At 34.8% G+C, this 18,851-nt stretch overlaps 1 protein-coding gene across 2 annotated transcripts; it reads left to right on the plus strand.

Annotated features, from left to right (window-relative positions):
* Positions 1 to 1,929: 1,929 nt before the first annotated feature.
* Positions 1,930 to 17,709, plus strand: LOC144437166 (xaa-Pro dipeptidase-like). 2 transcript variants are annotated; one of them, XM_078126045.1, is made up of 15 exons: positions 1,930 to 1,994; positions 4,507 to 4,690; positions 5,582 to 5,709; positions 6,547 to 6,610; positions 8,685 to 8,732; positions 9,403 to 9,464; positions 10,251 to 10,295; positions 11,625 to 11,747; positions 12,475 to 12,543; positions 13,224 to 13,301; positions 13,733 to 13,881; positions 14,272 to 14,456; positions 15,388 to 15,495; positions 15,802 to 15,885; positions 16,109 to 17,709. In XM_078126045.1, exons 1-15 carry the CDS (start codon positions 1,975 to 1,977, stop codon positions 16,241 to 16,243), a joined length of 1,482 nt encoding a protein of 493 aa, XP_077982171.1. In that variant the 5' UTR covers positions 1,930 to 1,974; the 3' UTR covers positions 16,244 to 17,709. The 2 variants fall into 2 exon arrangements, with proteins under 2 accessions (XP_077982171.1, XP_077982170.1); XM_078126044.1 differs by lacking the exon at positions 12,475 to 12,543 and adding an exon at positions 12,592 to 12,660.
* The last annotated feature ends 1,142 nt before the right edge of the window (positions 17,710 to 18,851 follow it).

Below are 18,851 nucleotides of genomic sequence, written 5' to 3' on the forward strand. Positions count from 1 at the left end.
CAACCTTTTGACTATATATTCCTACCTGTAAGGAGAAAAGTGAGAAATATTTCTACATAGTATAGAGATTTATACATTTGTAGCAGCAAGATTTGTATGATATTTTCCTAAGAAAACGACAATCTAAGGAATAATACATGCCCCTGTGTTATAGACAGGTTGACATGACCAACCCTATAATTGGTATGCAAACTATATCATCCATATTATTTTGGATCAACAATTATAAGGCAGATTGGTTTTGAATCTTTCTCATAGAGATCGTCAACAGAACTAGAGGAAATGTTCAAAACTAGATGCGCCCCCCCCCCCCACGGCACACACATTGTGCTAAAGTAGATGATGGATTGTTAGAGAAAAAGATGACATTTAGATATGATAATATCAAATTAAAGAAAAAAGTTTGAATTCGATGATCTGGGTAGTTTTCCTGTATTGCATTGGGTGAGACAAAGTTATTGGGGTGCTTGGCGCCCTCAGTGGTAAAAGATTGAACCATTGAATCCATATATCCATCCATACAACAGTTTATAGTATAGTAGGTCATCATTGTTTTATTTTTTACATTCGACAATTTAGGATAGTATTGTGAATTATTTGGTTGTTTTATGGTCAACTTCACATCTTCTCGGGACACAACCAAAGATAATTTGTAATGTACAAAAAGTATATGTCATGATTTAAACCAAGGGTATTTATTTAGTGTAGTAAAGCACGATCTAGCGTGAATCAAGTCACGCTGTGATTTTTTGTTCAGTTGTTGAATCGTTTCTTGAGACGGTTTCTATGGTTACGATATATGCAAGTATCGTTCGGTTTTCAAATGCTGTTGAGCGCACTATTTTACATAATTTTATTATTATGATTTATGAAACGTCAGGGCCCTAATTTGAATTATGCAAATATATGCATATACACAGTGCAAATCCACGATAAACTTATACATTAATATCCTATGAATCGTGTATTCTTTCTAAATTTTTTAAAATATAACAAAAAGGATTTGGAACACAATGGAATCAAACAATGCAGTTTAATGTCGACCAAAACGATTCAAAATACATTTCGTGGTGTACATGCGAACCGTAGTAGGAGTTTCTTTGTGTTTTCTATTTATTTCCGCGTACCCTTTAAATCGGCACACAGACAGACAGATTCATCGCTAATCTATATGTTTTTTAATAATTTAAACTGAATGCTTCCGTAAGGATAGTTTCTTACGAATTTTTGAAGGCTTCTTAGGAAGTCTAATACTAACAAAAAACAGAGGAGACTTCTTCTCTATCCATGCCGTGAAGTGTATTAGCCTATCAGATTTACGTAAAAACAAGACTCATATTGGCGACAATGACTAACCCGATCCAGAATAGATTGTGTATTTCCGAATTCCACTAAAAACAAACTCTGATTTATGTAAATAAAAATCACTTACATTTATTATAGCCATGCCACTTGAAATATTAACGGCGGCCATTGCCTCATTTTTGTCGGTAACGTCATCGCTAAATAGAAAACGTGTCAGTAGTTATGTGTTACTAGCTGCAATAATTGTAGCGTTTTGCTGTGGTTTTGAGGGTTTTTTCGTCTGTGTTGGTGACTTTTTAAGTTTTAGTGTTTTAACCCGCACCCAAGGTGCATGTATGCAACGACGCTAATATTACGCCATGTCGTGTTTCCTATTATAGTAAATGTTACGCTTTCTTTGGTATGATGATTTCAAGGATATGTCGTATATTTCTCTCTAGGTCGATATCATATACGCTTTTCCTCAAAATATACATTTTCGCAAACCAGAACAACAAAAATAAAAAAAACCAAGCAGCTGCAGGAATGCCACAAAACCTTGTGAAAACCTTAGGAATCGCCTGACATTTGCGCCCGCTATCGGACAGTGTTGATTCGGGGTCACAGGTCAAAAAGGACAATATAGCAGACGCCATCATCACGTGACGGTCATAATCATCTGAGATCGAGATGGCAGCTGGCTCCGCAAAGTAAGTTGGTTTGTCGCTGTTAAATTTGTTTTCATACTAATTGGTGTTTTATATGTTGGCTAATGTGCTTCACAGGACAATCCACCCATCTTGACTGACAATCGACAAGGTTGGCAAATAGAAAAGAACGCTGGGTCAGCTGGGTGCGACACAATTTAAGACTCTCCTAGTCATAAGAGTCGGGTCGTACCTCCGTTACGCCCTGCGGTTAACTTTAAGCCAAAGAATGTAACAAAATACAGAATGAAAGTGAAAATCCGGACCACGGTTTTTGTCTGGTTATAATTTATTATTAAACCACCTTCAGTGGTGTAACATGAAGTTTAACAGCTGACAGTGATAGAATGATTTTCATTCGTAACTAAACATCCAATAACTAACACTAGTAATAGCCTTGTAACCTAAATTTAGCATACATAATTTTATGGTAGATAATTCTAAATTTTGTATCTTTGGTCTTAAAAATACTTACAAGATATTAAAGGAGCTAGTATACCTTAAATCTATTACAGTTGCTAAATTTTGGTTACAAGACTGTTCAGTAATATAATCCCAGTACACAAGTGGCTGTGGATATGATATGAAGTTCTCATATAGCATACAAAAAGCCACATTTACTTGTGAGCTAATAATCTATTCAAGGATGGTGATGTTACAAAATAATGTCGTTTTTAGGTATTTATGAATATTTAAAAAAAAATACTGTAATCAGTGAATGCTCACAGAAACGTTTTTAGGAGCAAACACCAATAGTATTATTTGAATATTCATTCTTATTGCTGCCATTATTTTGTATACTATAGTTTTTAAAAAAAAATTAGCTCACAAGTGACTGTACACAGGCTTACCAGTCATAACGTCCCCGGGTCAAAACGTCCCCGGGTCAAAACGTCCCCGGGTATGACCAAAACGTCCCCGGGTCAAAAACGTCCCCGGGTCAAAACGTCCTCGGGTATGACCATATTTAACCAAGAGACTTGACTGTGTAACAGTTTCCGTTCCTTCCCTAAAACACGGTCAAGTATCGATGCCCATATTCCGAACCATTTTCTGTTCGTTTTAGTTTTCACCGACTTGCCAGTGCATACTACTTTCGTTCATCACGATTAACTATATTTGCATGATGTGCTAAATACATTGATCAATCGCAACATTCAAGTATTTGAAGCGTCGCCACGCGTGACTTCAAACCTTACCGCCCTCTTCATTTGTGTCGCTAATTAGCACTTGTGTTAGCCGATCCATGGGAGCCGCATAAACGTATTTTGGGCACCTGAGGTGGGTACGCAGTCACATTACTGTATTGTGATGTAAGAAATAGTAAGAAATAAGGATATAATGTAACACACACACTCACACACAAATAGTTTGGGTCGAGGAAAATGGAAAGACGGGGACGTTTTGACCTGGGGACGTTTTGTCCCGGGGACGTTTTGACCCGGGGACGTTTTGACTTATGGAAACCGGGGACGTTTTGACCCGGGGACGTTTTGACTGGATACCGTACACAGACCCCCCTCAAAACGTTAGGTTTATGCTAATGAGTTGATTCCTAAACGCTAACCCCTCCCTATGCTATGTCTAAGACTATCACATTTGACTATTTATAAATTAATTCTTTTCCAGTAACATGTGCCCCTTACCAATATTTGATGTGTCACTCTACTTTACTTGACATTCTAAGTGTCTGTAGCCTTTACAATGTACTTTCTCACAGTAATGCAATGTAATGAAGGCCACCAGTCTTTTACAGTGAACTTTATGACAAAATGGGTGTCATGGTCAAAGTAGTGATTTTATGCAAATGTGTTTACAAAATTATTATGCCAAGTCCAGCACAAGACAGTCTAGGAAAGGATATTAACAACTGAGAATGTGCACAATATCAAGTACTTCATTGTCAGATCATGTGACTTGAAATGTCCTCGGTATCTTGATAGTTGTTTTGCATACCAATCATGGAGTAGTTCAGTGTTCTTGCTTAGGTGGAAGAACCCCAGTAACAGAGGGGAATTTAGGTAGATTTTACCTGCATACCACCCTTAACAAAAATGCTATAGTCATGCCATGTGGACATACAAGTACATATATCTGGTGAAATGTATGGAGGTGATATCATCATAAACCTAGATTCCATATCATCTTAGCTATATCAGCTATAGCTATCTTATCTCTAGGAGTAGTCCCTGGATGTGGTGATGGGAACCAACAGTTGTTTTGATATATCATGGATATCGAAATAGAAATATTTAACAAATAATTACATCAATGTTCTACAGTGCATATTATCTGTGTAATAATTTGTATTGAATACTAAGGTATATATACAATGTGAAGTGTGCCAGGTCACTGACTTATTATTGAAAAATATAATTTCTCTTTTATCACCCTGTTGTAGTATGTCGTTGTTTCTTCTTTATCCATATAACTTTTACAATTTCAAGACAACTGTAGTTTTGAAGGGGTAAATCAAACTGCAAACTTGATTGTGATACTGTTTCTTCCTTTGTAGTATTGCATTTTGTCTTGGTGATCACACCCTGAGTGTGTCAACGGATCTGTTTGCCACTAACAGAAGACGACTATGTGAGAAACTACGTGCAAAGGAAGGTGTCCCAAAAGGTGCAATAGTGTTATTGCAGGGTGGAGAACAGAAACAAAGATACTGTTCAGATACAGATGATGTCTTTAGGCAGGTTAGTCTCTCCGTACATTTGTGATGATGATTTTTAAAGGCCCAGTTTGAATTAGGATTAAAAACAGTTGTCCGGTAGAGAGCTAGAAAAACAAGTTGGTGCTGAACAATATAATGATTCCATTTAATTCTTATAGAGCTACTGATAAGATAACAATATGCAAGTACCTTGGATTCAATAATCAACATGATAATGGGCCTTCACTGAAAGAGAAATTTTCTTTCCTAGTGAGGAAGTGTTTCAAAGTGAACAGTGAAAGTTTTATTGGTAAGACCTAAAATGTGCTTTCACCCCAGATAACTAAGGATAGATTGAGGAATGAATCAGAAACTGAATTGAATTTGATTAGTTTCCAGTGTTTATCCTTGAAAAAATACCAGAGTGAACAAATCATTTTGTAAACTAGTGGTCCCCGGATCAGTGCTTTAAAAAATCCAGTGTTCCTGCTGAAAGAATTAGTGGTCCCAGGTCCCGCTAACGTGAAACATTAAATCTTGCCTCTGAATCTGTATATTAGGACGATTTTCTAACGTAGTTATTAACAGTAAGGTACTGGTCCAACGGACCAGACAAGGTAAAATTTGTGTGGTCCGCCCCCAAAAAATGCTAGTCCTGGACCCAGGACCAGTGGATTTGTTCATCCCTGAATACTGACTTAAAATTTTACAAACTTATAAAACAAATATATACATTGTAAATGTAAAACACAACTTTGGAAGCCATGAAAAATATCTCAATGATCATTGCATTAGAGTTCTGAATTTTTATGAAGAGTAAAAATTCATACTGAAAGTACATTATCAAATGCAGTGTAAATTGCTAACTATATAAGTACATATTGTTTTACTGGTTGTCGACTTCTTCACTCTAAAATAAGTTCTGTCATTGCAGGAGTCGTACTTCCATTGGACATTTGGAGTGACAGAATCTGAATTCTATGGCGCTATAGATGTAGACAGTGGTAAAGCTGTAGTGTTCCCGCCTAAACTACCTGATTCCTATGCAGTATGGATGGGAAAGTAAGTAGACATAGTAATTATATCTTTCTTTAGGAGTCTTTGCCATCCTGCATAAACCCTATGTAACAAACCTATTTGACAGAGAAGGAAAGAAACCATGTCAGAGTTGAGTCTCAACTCTAAAACTCAGTTGGACTGGTATGATACTTGAAAGTTTTCATTATCATGTGTATTTGGTTGGGAGTCAGTTTGTACAGCACAACTGTGGCACCAGGAGAGGTCAAATGTCAAGTAAACTGTTTACTATTTCCAAAGTAGGTTAGTTTGTATGTTAGTCTAAGATTTAGGTCATTTTGTGAGTCACTGATAAGATAGGATGGATTGGTAGATGGACTCTTCCAAGCTTTTGTGATCTACTTGTTGGATTATGTAACATAGATGTCTATCATATTGTGTAGTTTTTATGTTTATTTATCAACAATAGCAAAAGAAGCACTCTGCTACAAAGTTTTGCATTGTGCAGATATAGCAATTTTTTTAATTTAACTGCTCCCAAGTATTTATATAATTTTTTGATGAAATTGTGTTCATGTGATCACTTTGAAATCAAAATTCTTACTCAAATGATTGAATTTTTTCAACTTCAGTCTAAAATCAAACTGAGATAACCCAAGATGTTTCAGAAAAACAAGAAATTTGCTCACCCTGTTTTGGCGGGGAAATTTGAATTGAGCTGACTACATCCAATTTTCTATTCCTACAAAAATTTGCAATGACTTAAACTCTCTGAACCAAGACATGGTAATTTAAACAGAATCTGTTAATATAGATACATGTTGTTTGAAGTGAATACTGGTAGAACTTGGTACTAAAGTATTGATTTGTTGTTATTTTCAGATTACATCCAGAAAATCATTTCAAGGAGAAGTATGGAGTTGATGAGTCTTATTGGTCTTGTGATGTGAGTACATGTAGTTTTACATAGTGTAAATGTAAATCTTTTGGCTCTAAAGGTAGTTTAGCTTATTTTGTTGAAACAATGTTTGTCCCACTATGAATCTTTGGAATCATTTTCATCTGTAAATTCTCAGTATTATGAGTTTAATCAGCATTTTTACTAAGGTCTGTCACCCTGGTAAGAAAGGAGGGAAATCTGGTAAAATTTGCAAAACTTTCCATACCATTTACCATAACTTTGGTGAGGGAACACCGGTAAATTGCCTGGGGAACTCAGGTAGATTTTACCTGCTTACCGCCCTTAAAAAAACCCTGTTAAGTGTATACCCTGGAATGAACTCACATACGGTAAGTCAAGTGTATTTTGTCAGGTTTGAAAGCAGTACATTAATTCTCAAAAGTGACGCAGCTATAAATACGAATTATGCACAAGTTGTTTGGATACATGACTTATATCAGATTCTGTCAATATTGATATAAATTGGCAGATATGTTGCTTTTCTGTCAAAGTTAAAAAAAAGGAGACTTACACTCACAATTTGACAGTTTTCTTTAAATATGAGGGATAGGGAAGGACATATTGTTTACTTTTACTGGTAACAACTACAATCAACCCCAATACTTTGTTGTGGTACTGTCAACAGGAATATAACTCATTCTGTATTTCTACCACATTGTTACTTTGGACTGTATTTACACTAGCTTGAAGTAGAGTTAATTTTGAACAGTTATAAATCACATAATATAACTATAACTATGCATTGTATGTAAATTTGCCTGTCAAGGTCGATCCTCATAATTATAGCCACTTTCCTTTGTGTGGAAAGAAATATGTTAGCAAAGGAAACCAACCAGTCTTGGGACAGGAAATAGTACTCCAAGCATAGACCCACCACCTCTGGAGAGTCTATGCTCCAAGAACCAAGAATAAGGAGATCTGTCCTAACCCCAGGGTTCAATGAACTTTAAACATAAGAAATCTGTCAGCCAGAAGTTTAGGTATTAAAGTCTCAAAGTTTCCATAGATCCCACACTGACTGTCTTAATGAATGTACTCACAAATTTGTGTCTCAACCCAGAAAGATCTGATTTTGAGAGTTTCTGTGATCTGCTGTATATTTGATGTTGTCTTTTTAATAAACTTATTTAAATTCATATCTTCCCTAATTGATAACGGTGACATTTTAAATCATGCTAGTGATACACAAAACTTTAGTACTATAGATTTAAGAGCAAACAAAGTTGAAGGAAAGGTTCTCATCATACCTGTACTCTTGTCTACCTATTCATCATGAGCAGTGTGCCCTCTAAGCTAATTTGAAGCACCACTAGCACACATAATTACTGGTGACACAACAAAATTTGGCGTTCCCCTATCTCTTACTATGTGGTGACTCACAAGAAATAGCAGTTTTTCTCATTTTGACTCACAACAACAAAATTTGGCTATCATTAGAGGGCACATTTGTCCGATCCTAAAGATGGGTCATCATACCTTAGTTGCATAGAATTGTACAACCTATGAGTCCCAGCAATACTGTGACATCAGTGACCAGTACAGTGTTATCTTTGCCACATGTACAGTTGTCACTTTATCTTAGTCCGTCACCTAAATTATGAGAATTTTGATGTCTGTTTATAGGTAGCTGTGATAACCTGCTAACTTTGTAGATCTAGGAAAGACTAACAATACTAATGTGTTACTGTTTTCTCCTTGTTATTTGGAGAGAATGTATGTCATACTGTAGATAATATCTAGTTTAAAATAAAGTATTCTTGAAGGATGATTAAATAAATCAATTTTTGCTGAAAATTAATTTTTTTTTTGAAAATTTTACCAAGCCAAGGTTTATGCAAAGATTAAGAAGTTTATTGTTTGTACTTTTGAAAGTATGTAGAAAATCACTAATTTATTGTACATATAAATATTCAAAAACTTACTCAGTCAATTAAAATTTCAAGTAGGTATCCTCACATTTTATGGGAACCTACTAATATTTCTCCTGTAGAGGTGCATTTTGAAAACAGATTTGTACAATAAGTTTTAAGTTTTTTATAATCATTTGATCTGTTTTCAGATAAAAGAAATATTGAAAGAAAAGAATCCATCTGTTCTGCTGTTGTTGGTAAGTATTGATGGTGATCAAGTTGTTGTACGATGGAAAGTGTGATAACTCAGAAAATAATCTCAGATTTCAGTGAATATTTCTTATTTGTATGAACACAATAATTTCTCAAAAACAGCCTTTTTTACATGTTATGGTTTCCTTCCCAATTTCTTTAGACTCAGTACAAACTTCCTGTCTTCTTGTTATATTTGCATTCTGTCTGTAAAATGCAAACTAGTCACAGGTGTTGTCATTCTCACATACATGCAATTACCTGTACAGAAATGGAACTCAATAGCCTTCTGGTTCCATCATTAGTATTATGACCTCACCTTTGAACTTTAACCCATGAACTTTTCCAGTGAGTGTTATGTCAGTGCAATTTTGCTAAATTTGTAGTGATACATATGAATAATTCAGTTTGTTTTTGTTGGAACATGCAAACTAAGTTGATTGTTATGATTATAAACTTTGCTGAAATTATGACAATAAAAACCAAACAAACAAGAAAAGAAACACATGACATGGTGCTGAACAACGATTTTATTACAAATTTCTTATATATATGGAGTAGTAGTTAGAAAACTTGTCAAAATAGATGAAAGTGTCAAGATCTGGCAACTTTGAGAAATGATATTGAGAATCCACAATTTTCATCACAGTTCTTTGATGTTGTTTTTCATACCAGAAAGGAGTAAATACTGACAGTGGTCACACCTCCAGAGCTGCAGCATTTGATGGCATCCATGAGTGAGTTATTTATAAATATTCTACTTCAACATATTATACTAGGTCACAGGTACAATATAATTCTGAATAAAATACAAGCACCAGACTTTAACAATTTATATATATATATATATATATATATATATATATATATATATATATATATATATATATATATATATATATATATATATATATATATATATATATATATATATATATATATATATATATATATATATATATATATATATATATATATATATATATATATATATATATATATATATATATATATATATATATATATAGATAGATAGATAGATAGATAGATAGATAGATAGATAGATAGATAGATAGATAGATAGATAGATAGATAGATAGATAGATAGATAGATAGATAGATAGATAGATAGATAGATAGATAGATAGATAGATAGATAGATAGAGAGTTTTTACTTAATAAGTACTCACACTTTTAATAATAGTGTGGGAAAGTATAATAAATAGATGCTAAGTTGAACTACTGGTGTCTAATAACTTTGTGATTTATATGGTCTACCATAGACAGTAGACTTCACTCTCTATGGATAAACCATAGACAGTGGACTTCACTCTCTATGGATCTACTACGCTGATTAATATGTTTTATCACATCATGCCATAATGTTTACAAAATTTGAAAGTCAACCCAGAAAGTGACAGAAAAATACAATGAAGCAAATGATTGATCAGAAGTATGTTTTATTGTAACCAAGTAGTTAAACTGAAGTAAGATTTCCAAACTTTTACTCTCTTTACTTTCAGATTCAAAACAGACTATGATTTGTTGCACCCTGAAATCATGGAATGGTAAGTTGATAATAGCGATTAGGTAGAGCTTATGAGAATGAGGAGACAACTAGAAATGGCTTCTTGTCGGCGTCTCATTCTGGTTATGGCAGAGGTGATTAAGCAACACTTTTGAGACACGATTTTGATAACTATTGTCAAGTGAGGAATCGGCAAATTTGGTATGGACTCAATTCACTATCATTAATTTCTTAATTTCCCTCTTCTAAACTATAACAAAGTAATCTAAACAGAGGGTAAAAGGCATGAATGATCAGCAGTCTCACTGCACACACTGTGTGACACTCGGGGGCAGAGCCTACTATAGGCTAGCCATCCCATAGTATGTATCTGCTGCTTGAATACGACAGCATCCTGTGTACATGTGTCCTACCTGATCTTGTTAGAATGTTAGAATGTTGTAATTTTGTGTTTACAAAAAATATATATTTTTAAATTGAAAGCAATCTGTGAAATCATGAAAAATGCGACTTCAACTTCAAGGTTGATTAGGAACACTGTCTGATGCGATGTGGAATGTTGACATGGTCAGAGACTATTGTAGCTTGATATTCTATCTGCTATACCACATGTTTTTCAAATGTAGAATTTTAGAAGGTCCTAGTGGAATCATCCCGGGGAATCATATAAATTAGCTAAAGTATATTTTAAATTAATTCTTGCTGAATTTGATGGCAAACAGAGATAATTGCATCAAAGTATTCACTTGCAAGAAATTTGTTGGTTTCTCATCAAAAAAAGGCTCACTGATGAGAATTGAATGTTTTACATATTTTTGATGACACGTGGCACAAAATTATGATGATACTGTTGTCGTCTCATAAGCACTGCTTAATCTCTATAATATAAAGTTTTATCTTTTTTTTTAATGTAATATCTCAATGACAATGAAATTTGGCTTTATCCTTTTCTGTATGCAAATTGTCCTGAAATGACATTAGTTTGAAAATTATACTGCCAAAATGCCAGGATGTTGTAAACCAAGGTCATACTGAGGTCATGGGGTCATGAGAATGGCCATTGTAGTACATGTACCTTGTAAATTATTATTATTATTATTTATTTGTAAACTGCAATGCCTTCATTATATGGGTTTTCATACAATTTCAATGTTATAATTGTTATACATTTCTTATATACATCATTTAGTTCTCTTAGTAATGCTTGCCTGCAACTGTCAGACTTAAACTCTGGACCGATGGATCAGGTGAATTTCAATACCCCCTCATGAATCCATACCTGTTTAGAAGTATGCACTTTTTACTAAAATGACTCACTGGCATGAGTTCAAACCATTTATCATTGTTTGCTATTATCTGTGTTGTACAGCCGTGTTATCAAGACACCACAGGAACTGGAAGTGATGAGATATGTTAACAAGATAAGCAGTGACGCTCACAAAGAAATCATGAGGAAAATTAAACCCGGAGTTAAGGAGTACCAAATGGAAAGGTAGGCATGCCAGCTAGGGAGTGGAAACTACAGACAAACAAAGTATTAGTCCATTGTTTTGTGTTCTTTGACTTCACTTCCCTACTATGAATGACAAGAAGTCCTTAATTCTTGAATGATCAAGGTCAGATCACTGCACATAACACGACTTTGTAAAACTTAAAAATCATACAAGAGGAACTGTATTTCATACGTTTGTGTATTATTTCGTAGTATACATGAGAAAGAGTACCACAAGTAGTGCTGTTTCAGTTATTCCAATAATTAAATGTCTACAGATGATTTTTTGTATCAGTAGGCTTTGTGTAATGTCTACATCACTGTCAACTGATTGTTGTGTCATTAAACCCCCCCCCCCCCCATCTAGTATTTGTTCATATTGCGGAACTGTGATCTCAAGCATCCATTTGTTTCAAATCCAGTCTCTGCCAGTACTACATGTGCACTATATAATCATTGTTTGATTACTCATTTATACCCACCCACTGTACCCCTACATCCCAGCAGTCTATTTGTACCCACCCACTGTACCCCTACATCCCAGCAGTCTATTTGTACCCACCCACTGTACCCCTACATCCCAGCAGTCTATTCATACCCACCCACTGTACTCCTACATCCCAACAGTCTATTCACATTCACCCACTGTACCCCTACATCCCAGCAGTCTATTCATACTGAAGTCACTGTAATATCTTAGTGTGTTTATCATTTGTTTTATATCCAGTCTATTCCAACACTATTCCTATGTACATGGTGGCTGTAGGCATACATCCTATACATGTGTTTGTGGCAGGTCAGTACATTCATCAATTATTTACTAGTATTTCTTTTTATTTCTTAGTCTGTTTCAGCACTATTGTTACTCCAATGGTGGCTGTAGACATGTTTCCTATACATGTATCTGTGGAAGGTCAGTATTTCCTAAAAATAAGAATGACACTAGCTGTGCTTACAAGTAGGTATGCTGTCTAGGGCACCCCTGATTTTACCTCGTGTTGAAAGGCATTGTCTTTATAGGAGTTGAGGAAGTATAAAGGGCTATTGTGCCACTATAGATCTGTACCACAGGTAATAATTGTAAAACACTTTGAGCACAGAGTGGGAAAATGTAAAAACATAAAACATAAAATCCAACATTATTAATATTATGATTATGCAAAGAATTGACAATAATGGCATAACACAAAAGTGGGGTTGGGTTATAACCTATCATCCCAAAATTTATTTGTGAAATGATAAGAAAGAAATTGATGTATTCAAGTTTTAAAACCAGTTTTCAAGCTATGTCTTTGACTTCTCAAGGTTGACTATTAGTTTATACACACATCACTTTACAACAAGCCAGTGAAAGTCATTTCGGAAATGAGGGAACTTCAAGGCTAATGCCAAGGCTATGTCAATTACTGTCAGAATCTAATTAGCTATTGTTGTTTTTCATTTATTTGTGATATGATAATTTTGTTTGTATTTTAGTGGTGAAAACAGTGCTATCCTTCACTATGGACATGCTGGTGCTCCTAATGATAAGACTATCAATGATGGAGATATGTGGTATGTAAGATAGAGCCATGTTTTAGTTATCATATACCCAGTATAGCTTCTGATGTAATTCAATGGAGAGAGTGTGCATTGAACCTGTGGAATAATTTTACGTATCATGCCATGGCACACTTTGCCTAAATGTGGCAAGTGGTGTGGTTGTTGATATCTCTCGCTTAGTGATCTAGCTTTATCTTCTATCTTTACATTTTTGTGCATAAAATAATGTTTCACTATCAATTTTATGTGTTGAAGTAATTCAAATGATATTTCTGTGCCAGTATGAAGCGTCAAAGTAAAGGGTGTATGATTAAATATTTACAGCCCTCCCCTGATATCATATAGATAAAATACTTGAGATGTCAATAACAATTGAATATCCCATAATATATCCTATATTTGTGTAACTCTGAGTCTATATTTCTGTGTTACCATGGTGACAGTTTATTTGACATGGGAGCTGAGTACTACTGCTACACTTCCGACATCACATGTTCATTTCCTGTGAATGGTAAATTTACACCAGAACAGAAAGTTATCTATGAAGCTGTGTTGAAGTCCAGTAGAGCTGTAATGGCAGCAGTCAAACCAGGTGAGCATCAGTAAACTGTAAAATGTTGACTTAATGACGCTGTTATTATGGTGAGGTGAACATCAATTATTGTAACATGCTGACTTGATGGTGACATCAATGAAAATGAATGAAGAAGTGTTGTTTCAAAATGAGGGAATGAGGATATTAAACCCCTTTACGAATTAACACCCTTCAAAATATGGAAATGATCTCATATGAGTACCCACATTATTCTTTTGATTGAACAAAACCGTGATATTTTTCTGTTGACCCGTAGAGGTAGTACTTAGCCTTGTAGATAATTATTCAGAATCAAATAATCCAATCAGAATGATTGTTATAAAAACACTGGACATCCATCCATATTGTCATATGACCATTTATGTTCCACTTGCTGATTGGTTATAGGGATTTCCTGGCCTGACATGCATAGGTTGTCAGAGAAAGTGTTGTTAGAGGAGCTAAAGAAACATGGACTGTTGAATGGTGATGTAGATGAAATGGTGGCAGCTCGTCTTGGTGCTGTGTTTATGCCACATGGTTTAGGTCACTTTATGGGATGTGATGTACATGATGTTGGTGGTTACCCAGAGGTAGGATTAACTTTGTATATTGTAGATGTCTGTAGAGATTGTCATGGAATATGACAGAAACAAGAATGCATGTTGCATGTGAGAATCAATAAACTGTAACGTACTGACTTGAAAATGTTGTTGTATGTTAGCATGATACAGATTCTCAGTCAATGGACATTTGATATGCATTACCAATTCTGGTACCTGAAATAGAACATTACTGCCAAGGCATGTCATAAAAATAATGAACATTCAATTTCTTGGTCAACATTATAACTTCCACTCCACTCTCTTCACATGCATTACTATAGGCATGCGTGAGAATAAGTTGACCTTCTTGTTCTATTTTGACCCTCTAGCATGATGTAAGAAGTTATTGCAGGTACCGAGAATTTGAAAGTCTCTTTGTTTTAAGGTGTATACATGTAATGGACATTTGGAATACATTTAACCAACCAACCAACCAACCAACCAACCAACCAACCAACCATCATGATCTCATTATCTCAAGTTTATTTCTGAAAAAAATTATTTCACTTAGCATAGTATAGATGTCCTTAGAGCTTGTTAGATTATAACAGAACAAGGATAGTAATTTTACCAAGTTCCTTCTATTTTGAGATATCTAATGACTATTAGCTATACAATTAACTCACAATCATTATCTCATATCTCAAATGTTATTTCTAAGGGAAATACTTCAGTGAGGCTCTTCATGACTTAACCATGAATGTTCAATAAACATTTCATACATTATCGGTATATGTAACCACACACAAATATTTTGATCATGAAAGGAAACATCATTGAATGTACATATGTACCAGAGGGCTGGTGTAAAAGTTCCAAAAAAGGGTTTTGGACCTGTGGTAGAATGTTAATAGTGATAGTGTCAAAAATTTCAAAACTTAAAATGTTGTTGTTGGTAATAGTTGTGGTGTACTTTCAGGGTGTTGAACGTAGCAGTGAACCTGGTCTACGCAGTCTGAGAACAGCAAGGTCATTACAAGAGGGAATGGTACTAACAATTGAACCTGGTTGTTATTTCATTGCTCCAGTAAGTTTATGTCATTACTAAATGCAAGGGGATTGTTTCAAAGGTTGTGACTGTTCACATGAGTTAAATTGACTTTGACAACAATGGGTCAAAAAGTGGCACAAAAAATTGATTATTTTGCCCAAAATAAATCTAGACACTTTTGATATGAGGCATGAAAAATTTTAATGAAGACAGGAAACAAATTTCAGCATAGTAATCTAAAATTGAAATAATTTATAACAATGTGAATATGTAAAATATATAATAGTGATATTCATTAGATTCTATGATTCTGAAAACTTTCCTTAATTTCTGTCTCTGTAGGTATTAGAGGCAGCGTATGAGAACCCAGAACTTTCTAGATTTTTGTGTAGAGAGGCTATCACAAGATACATGAATTCTGGAGGGGTAAGTATTCATACTTTGAGACTTACTTATTTTGTTTTTTTCATATCTGTAGTGACGAAAGTAGAAATAAAAAAATTCCAGTACTGTAGAGCCAAAATGTTGCAAGAGAAAATGGAAGACAAAAATGATGCCGTCATATTTGTGTAGTGCATTAATCGACACATTATAAACCCTTGCAAATGATATATTTTGACTGAAATGTTGAACCTCCTATTTATTGCAGGTACGTATAGAAGATGACATAGCTATCACATCAGATGGCATGGAGTTAATGACCTGTGTACCTCGTACTGTGGATGAAATTGAAGCTTTCATGGCCAAAGCCAGACAGCCTCAGTCAGAAACTACCAAACTGTAATTCCAAATTACACTGGAAGGAAGGATGTCGTTCTTAAACACGACAGGATTCCAGCATTCCACAACTTGAAGTTTTCAGAGATTTGCTTTGCTAAAATCAAATGCTGCATAATATTTTAGATTATACGCAAGAAAATAATTTTTGAAATCTAATGAAAGTCTAGTACTGGGAGTATAAATAGCTGTTTCTACAGAAGCTATTTCAAAATGGCTCCCTAAAAAATTTAAGCAAAAGAAACAAGATCTAAGACAGTACTTTTTGTTTAATATGTGATTTATAGCATTTAAACAATCATTTCAGAATGTCTCATATTGTTTGGTTATGTCATTTTATGTGTTATCCGATGTTGGAATATGTTTATTTTTTTTGTTTCTGAGAGATCAACTAAAATATGTTATGAACTATTACAAAGAATAATTGTACAGTGGTGATGGCAAAAAATATTTGGTCTTCCACTTTACACTGAAAGAGTTTGAAATTTGGCTGAATCTTTTGGGTTTTTTTTCCCAATGAGAAGAGTACCGTGGAAAACAGGGAATAAAGAAAACAAAGCATTATAGGTAGTCTCAGAATAATATAACCTTCAAATCTTTAACAGAAAAGAGAAGAATGCTCAAGGTAGTCTAAAACTAACATAGCCTGCAAATTTATCAAAACCTTTATTTTTCTGTAATATTACTTCTACATGCATGAAATGTATACCATGTAGTGGCCATATACATGCATGAAATGTACACCATGTAGTGGGGCCATATACATGCATGAAATGTACACCATGTAGTGGCCATATACATGCATGAAATGTACACCATGTAGTGGCCATATACATGCATGAAATGTACACCATGTAGTGGGGCCATATACATGCATGAAATGTACACCATGTAGTGGCCATATACATGCATGATATGTACACCATGTAGTGGCCATATACATGCATGATATGTACACCATGTTGTGGCCATATACATGCATGATATGTACACCATGTTGTGGCCATATACATGCATGAAATGTACACCATGTAGTGGGGCCATATACATGCATGAAATGTACACCATGTAGTGGCCATATACATGCATGATATGTACACCATGTAGTGGGGCCATATACATGCATGAAATGTACACCATGTAGTGGGGCCATATACATGCATGAAATGTACACCATGTAGTGGCCATATACATGCATGATATGTACACCATGTAGTGGCCATATTTCTTGTACTTGTAGATAAAGTATATAAGCATATCAATTCAAACATTTTGAAAATTTGGGATTTTTGAAAAATGACGTTTGGAAACTTAATCATTGCTTGTAGGCTGGTAGACACTGAATGTAAGTGGCAAGAAATGAAAACTACACAATTCAGAGTATAGGTGAGCTTCCTTTGCAGTCCACTAGTATATGGCCTCTATTCATCTACAACTCCTTTCTCTTTACATAAACAATAAATCTCAGTGAAAAATCTACAGTAGTGTCGTATGTTTTGTGTATGTGAATGAACTTTATGTACAAGATTATTTTATTGCTGTTTTACATTAGCTGAGGTGTGTATTCTTGATTGATATTGGACTTATTGCATTTTTTGGTGAATGAAAAAAAAATTGGTGGAATGGTATTTTAGATGTCAAGCCATATATGTTAGAGAGGTCTCCGTCTATGGTCAAGTGCACTTCATTTTGGCAGCAGACAGTGCAAGGGGAAATTAGACGCTTGACAGTAAAATGTTGATTATTCAAATTATTTGGTCATCCAAACTCATCTCTTGTCCACTGAAGTTTCCAGAATTCAGTCCATGTTAGTTATATTTTTGTATGATATGGCGATGCATGCAATAGATCTTGTACCCTGGCTAGTTGCTCCCTGCAGTGATGTCCTTCCCAGGGAGAACTTCATGCATGTCTTGCGATGTATGGTGACTCAAAGGTTTGAGTTTCAGTAAGAAACTGTCCATTGACAAAGCATGGAGTGACTCGTGTCTGATTTTGTGGGCCTTCAAAGGGAGTGGAAGGTGCACAATTAACAAGTCATTGAGAATGACATAGTCCCCCACTATGATTGGGTTTTAAGGAACTGGCAGTTTATGTTGTCATTTTCAAACCTGGTTAATGTTGTTTGGCCTCATATGGTTGTTTTTGATATCACTACACTGTTCAAGCATGTCTGAGTTTATGGCTTTGGACATGAAAACTGTGCCAACAAAATGGCTGCCAGGCAGCCATATCGGATTGTATCAAGACGAAAATGGATATGCACATGTATGTCATAGAACAATGTCCTAATACCAACTTTGAATGAGATCTGTTCAAGCATGTCGGCGGGGACTAATTACAAAGGACTTGGGTGTTTTCATGTTGAAATGGACTAGAGTACATTAGATAACAAAATAGATACCAAGACGGAATATTTATTTGGATCTCTGTAAATGTGATGTACTGCATGTAATCCATTTATGGAGGACGAGTAATAGTATCGGAAACAAAGTAAGCAAGACAGTCAATTTGTTTTTGAAAAGAAATTTATTATGAAAACTTGTGATTTCTAATTATAATATTTACAGATGGAAGAATTGAAAAACAATCTTTGTTCTGTAAAACACACAGCA

This window comes from Glandiceps talaboti, chromosome 7 (assembly GCF_964340395.1).
Source record: "Glandiceps talaboti chromosome 7, keGlaTala1.1, whole genome shotgun sequence".
Lineage (NCBI taxonomy): Eukaryota > Metazoa > Hemichordata > Enteropneusta > Spengelidae > Glandiceps > Glandiceps talaboti.

What these genes read in the sequence shown, in the direction of transcription:
- LOC144437166 (XM_078126045.1), top strand. Translation starts at nt 1,975, where the DNA reads ATGGCAGCTGGCTCCGCAAA. An exon ending in TATACATGTGTTTGTGGCAG is followed by an intron (nt 12,544 to 13,223) that starts GTCAGTACATTC and finishes TTTGTATTTTAG; the next exon opens with TGGTGAAAACAGTGCTATCC. An exon ending in ATGTTGGTGGTTACCCAGAG is followed by an intron (nt 14,457 to 15,387) that starts GTAGGATTAACT and finishes GTGTACTTTCAG; the next exon opens with GGTGTTGAACGTAGCAGTGA.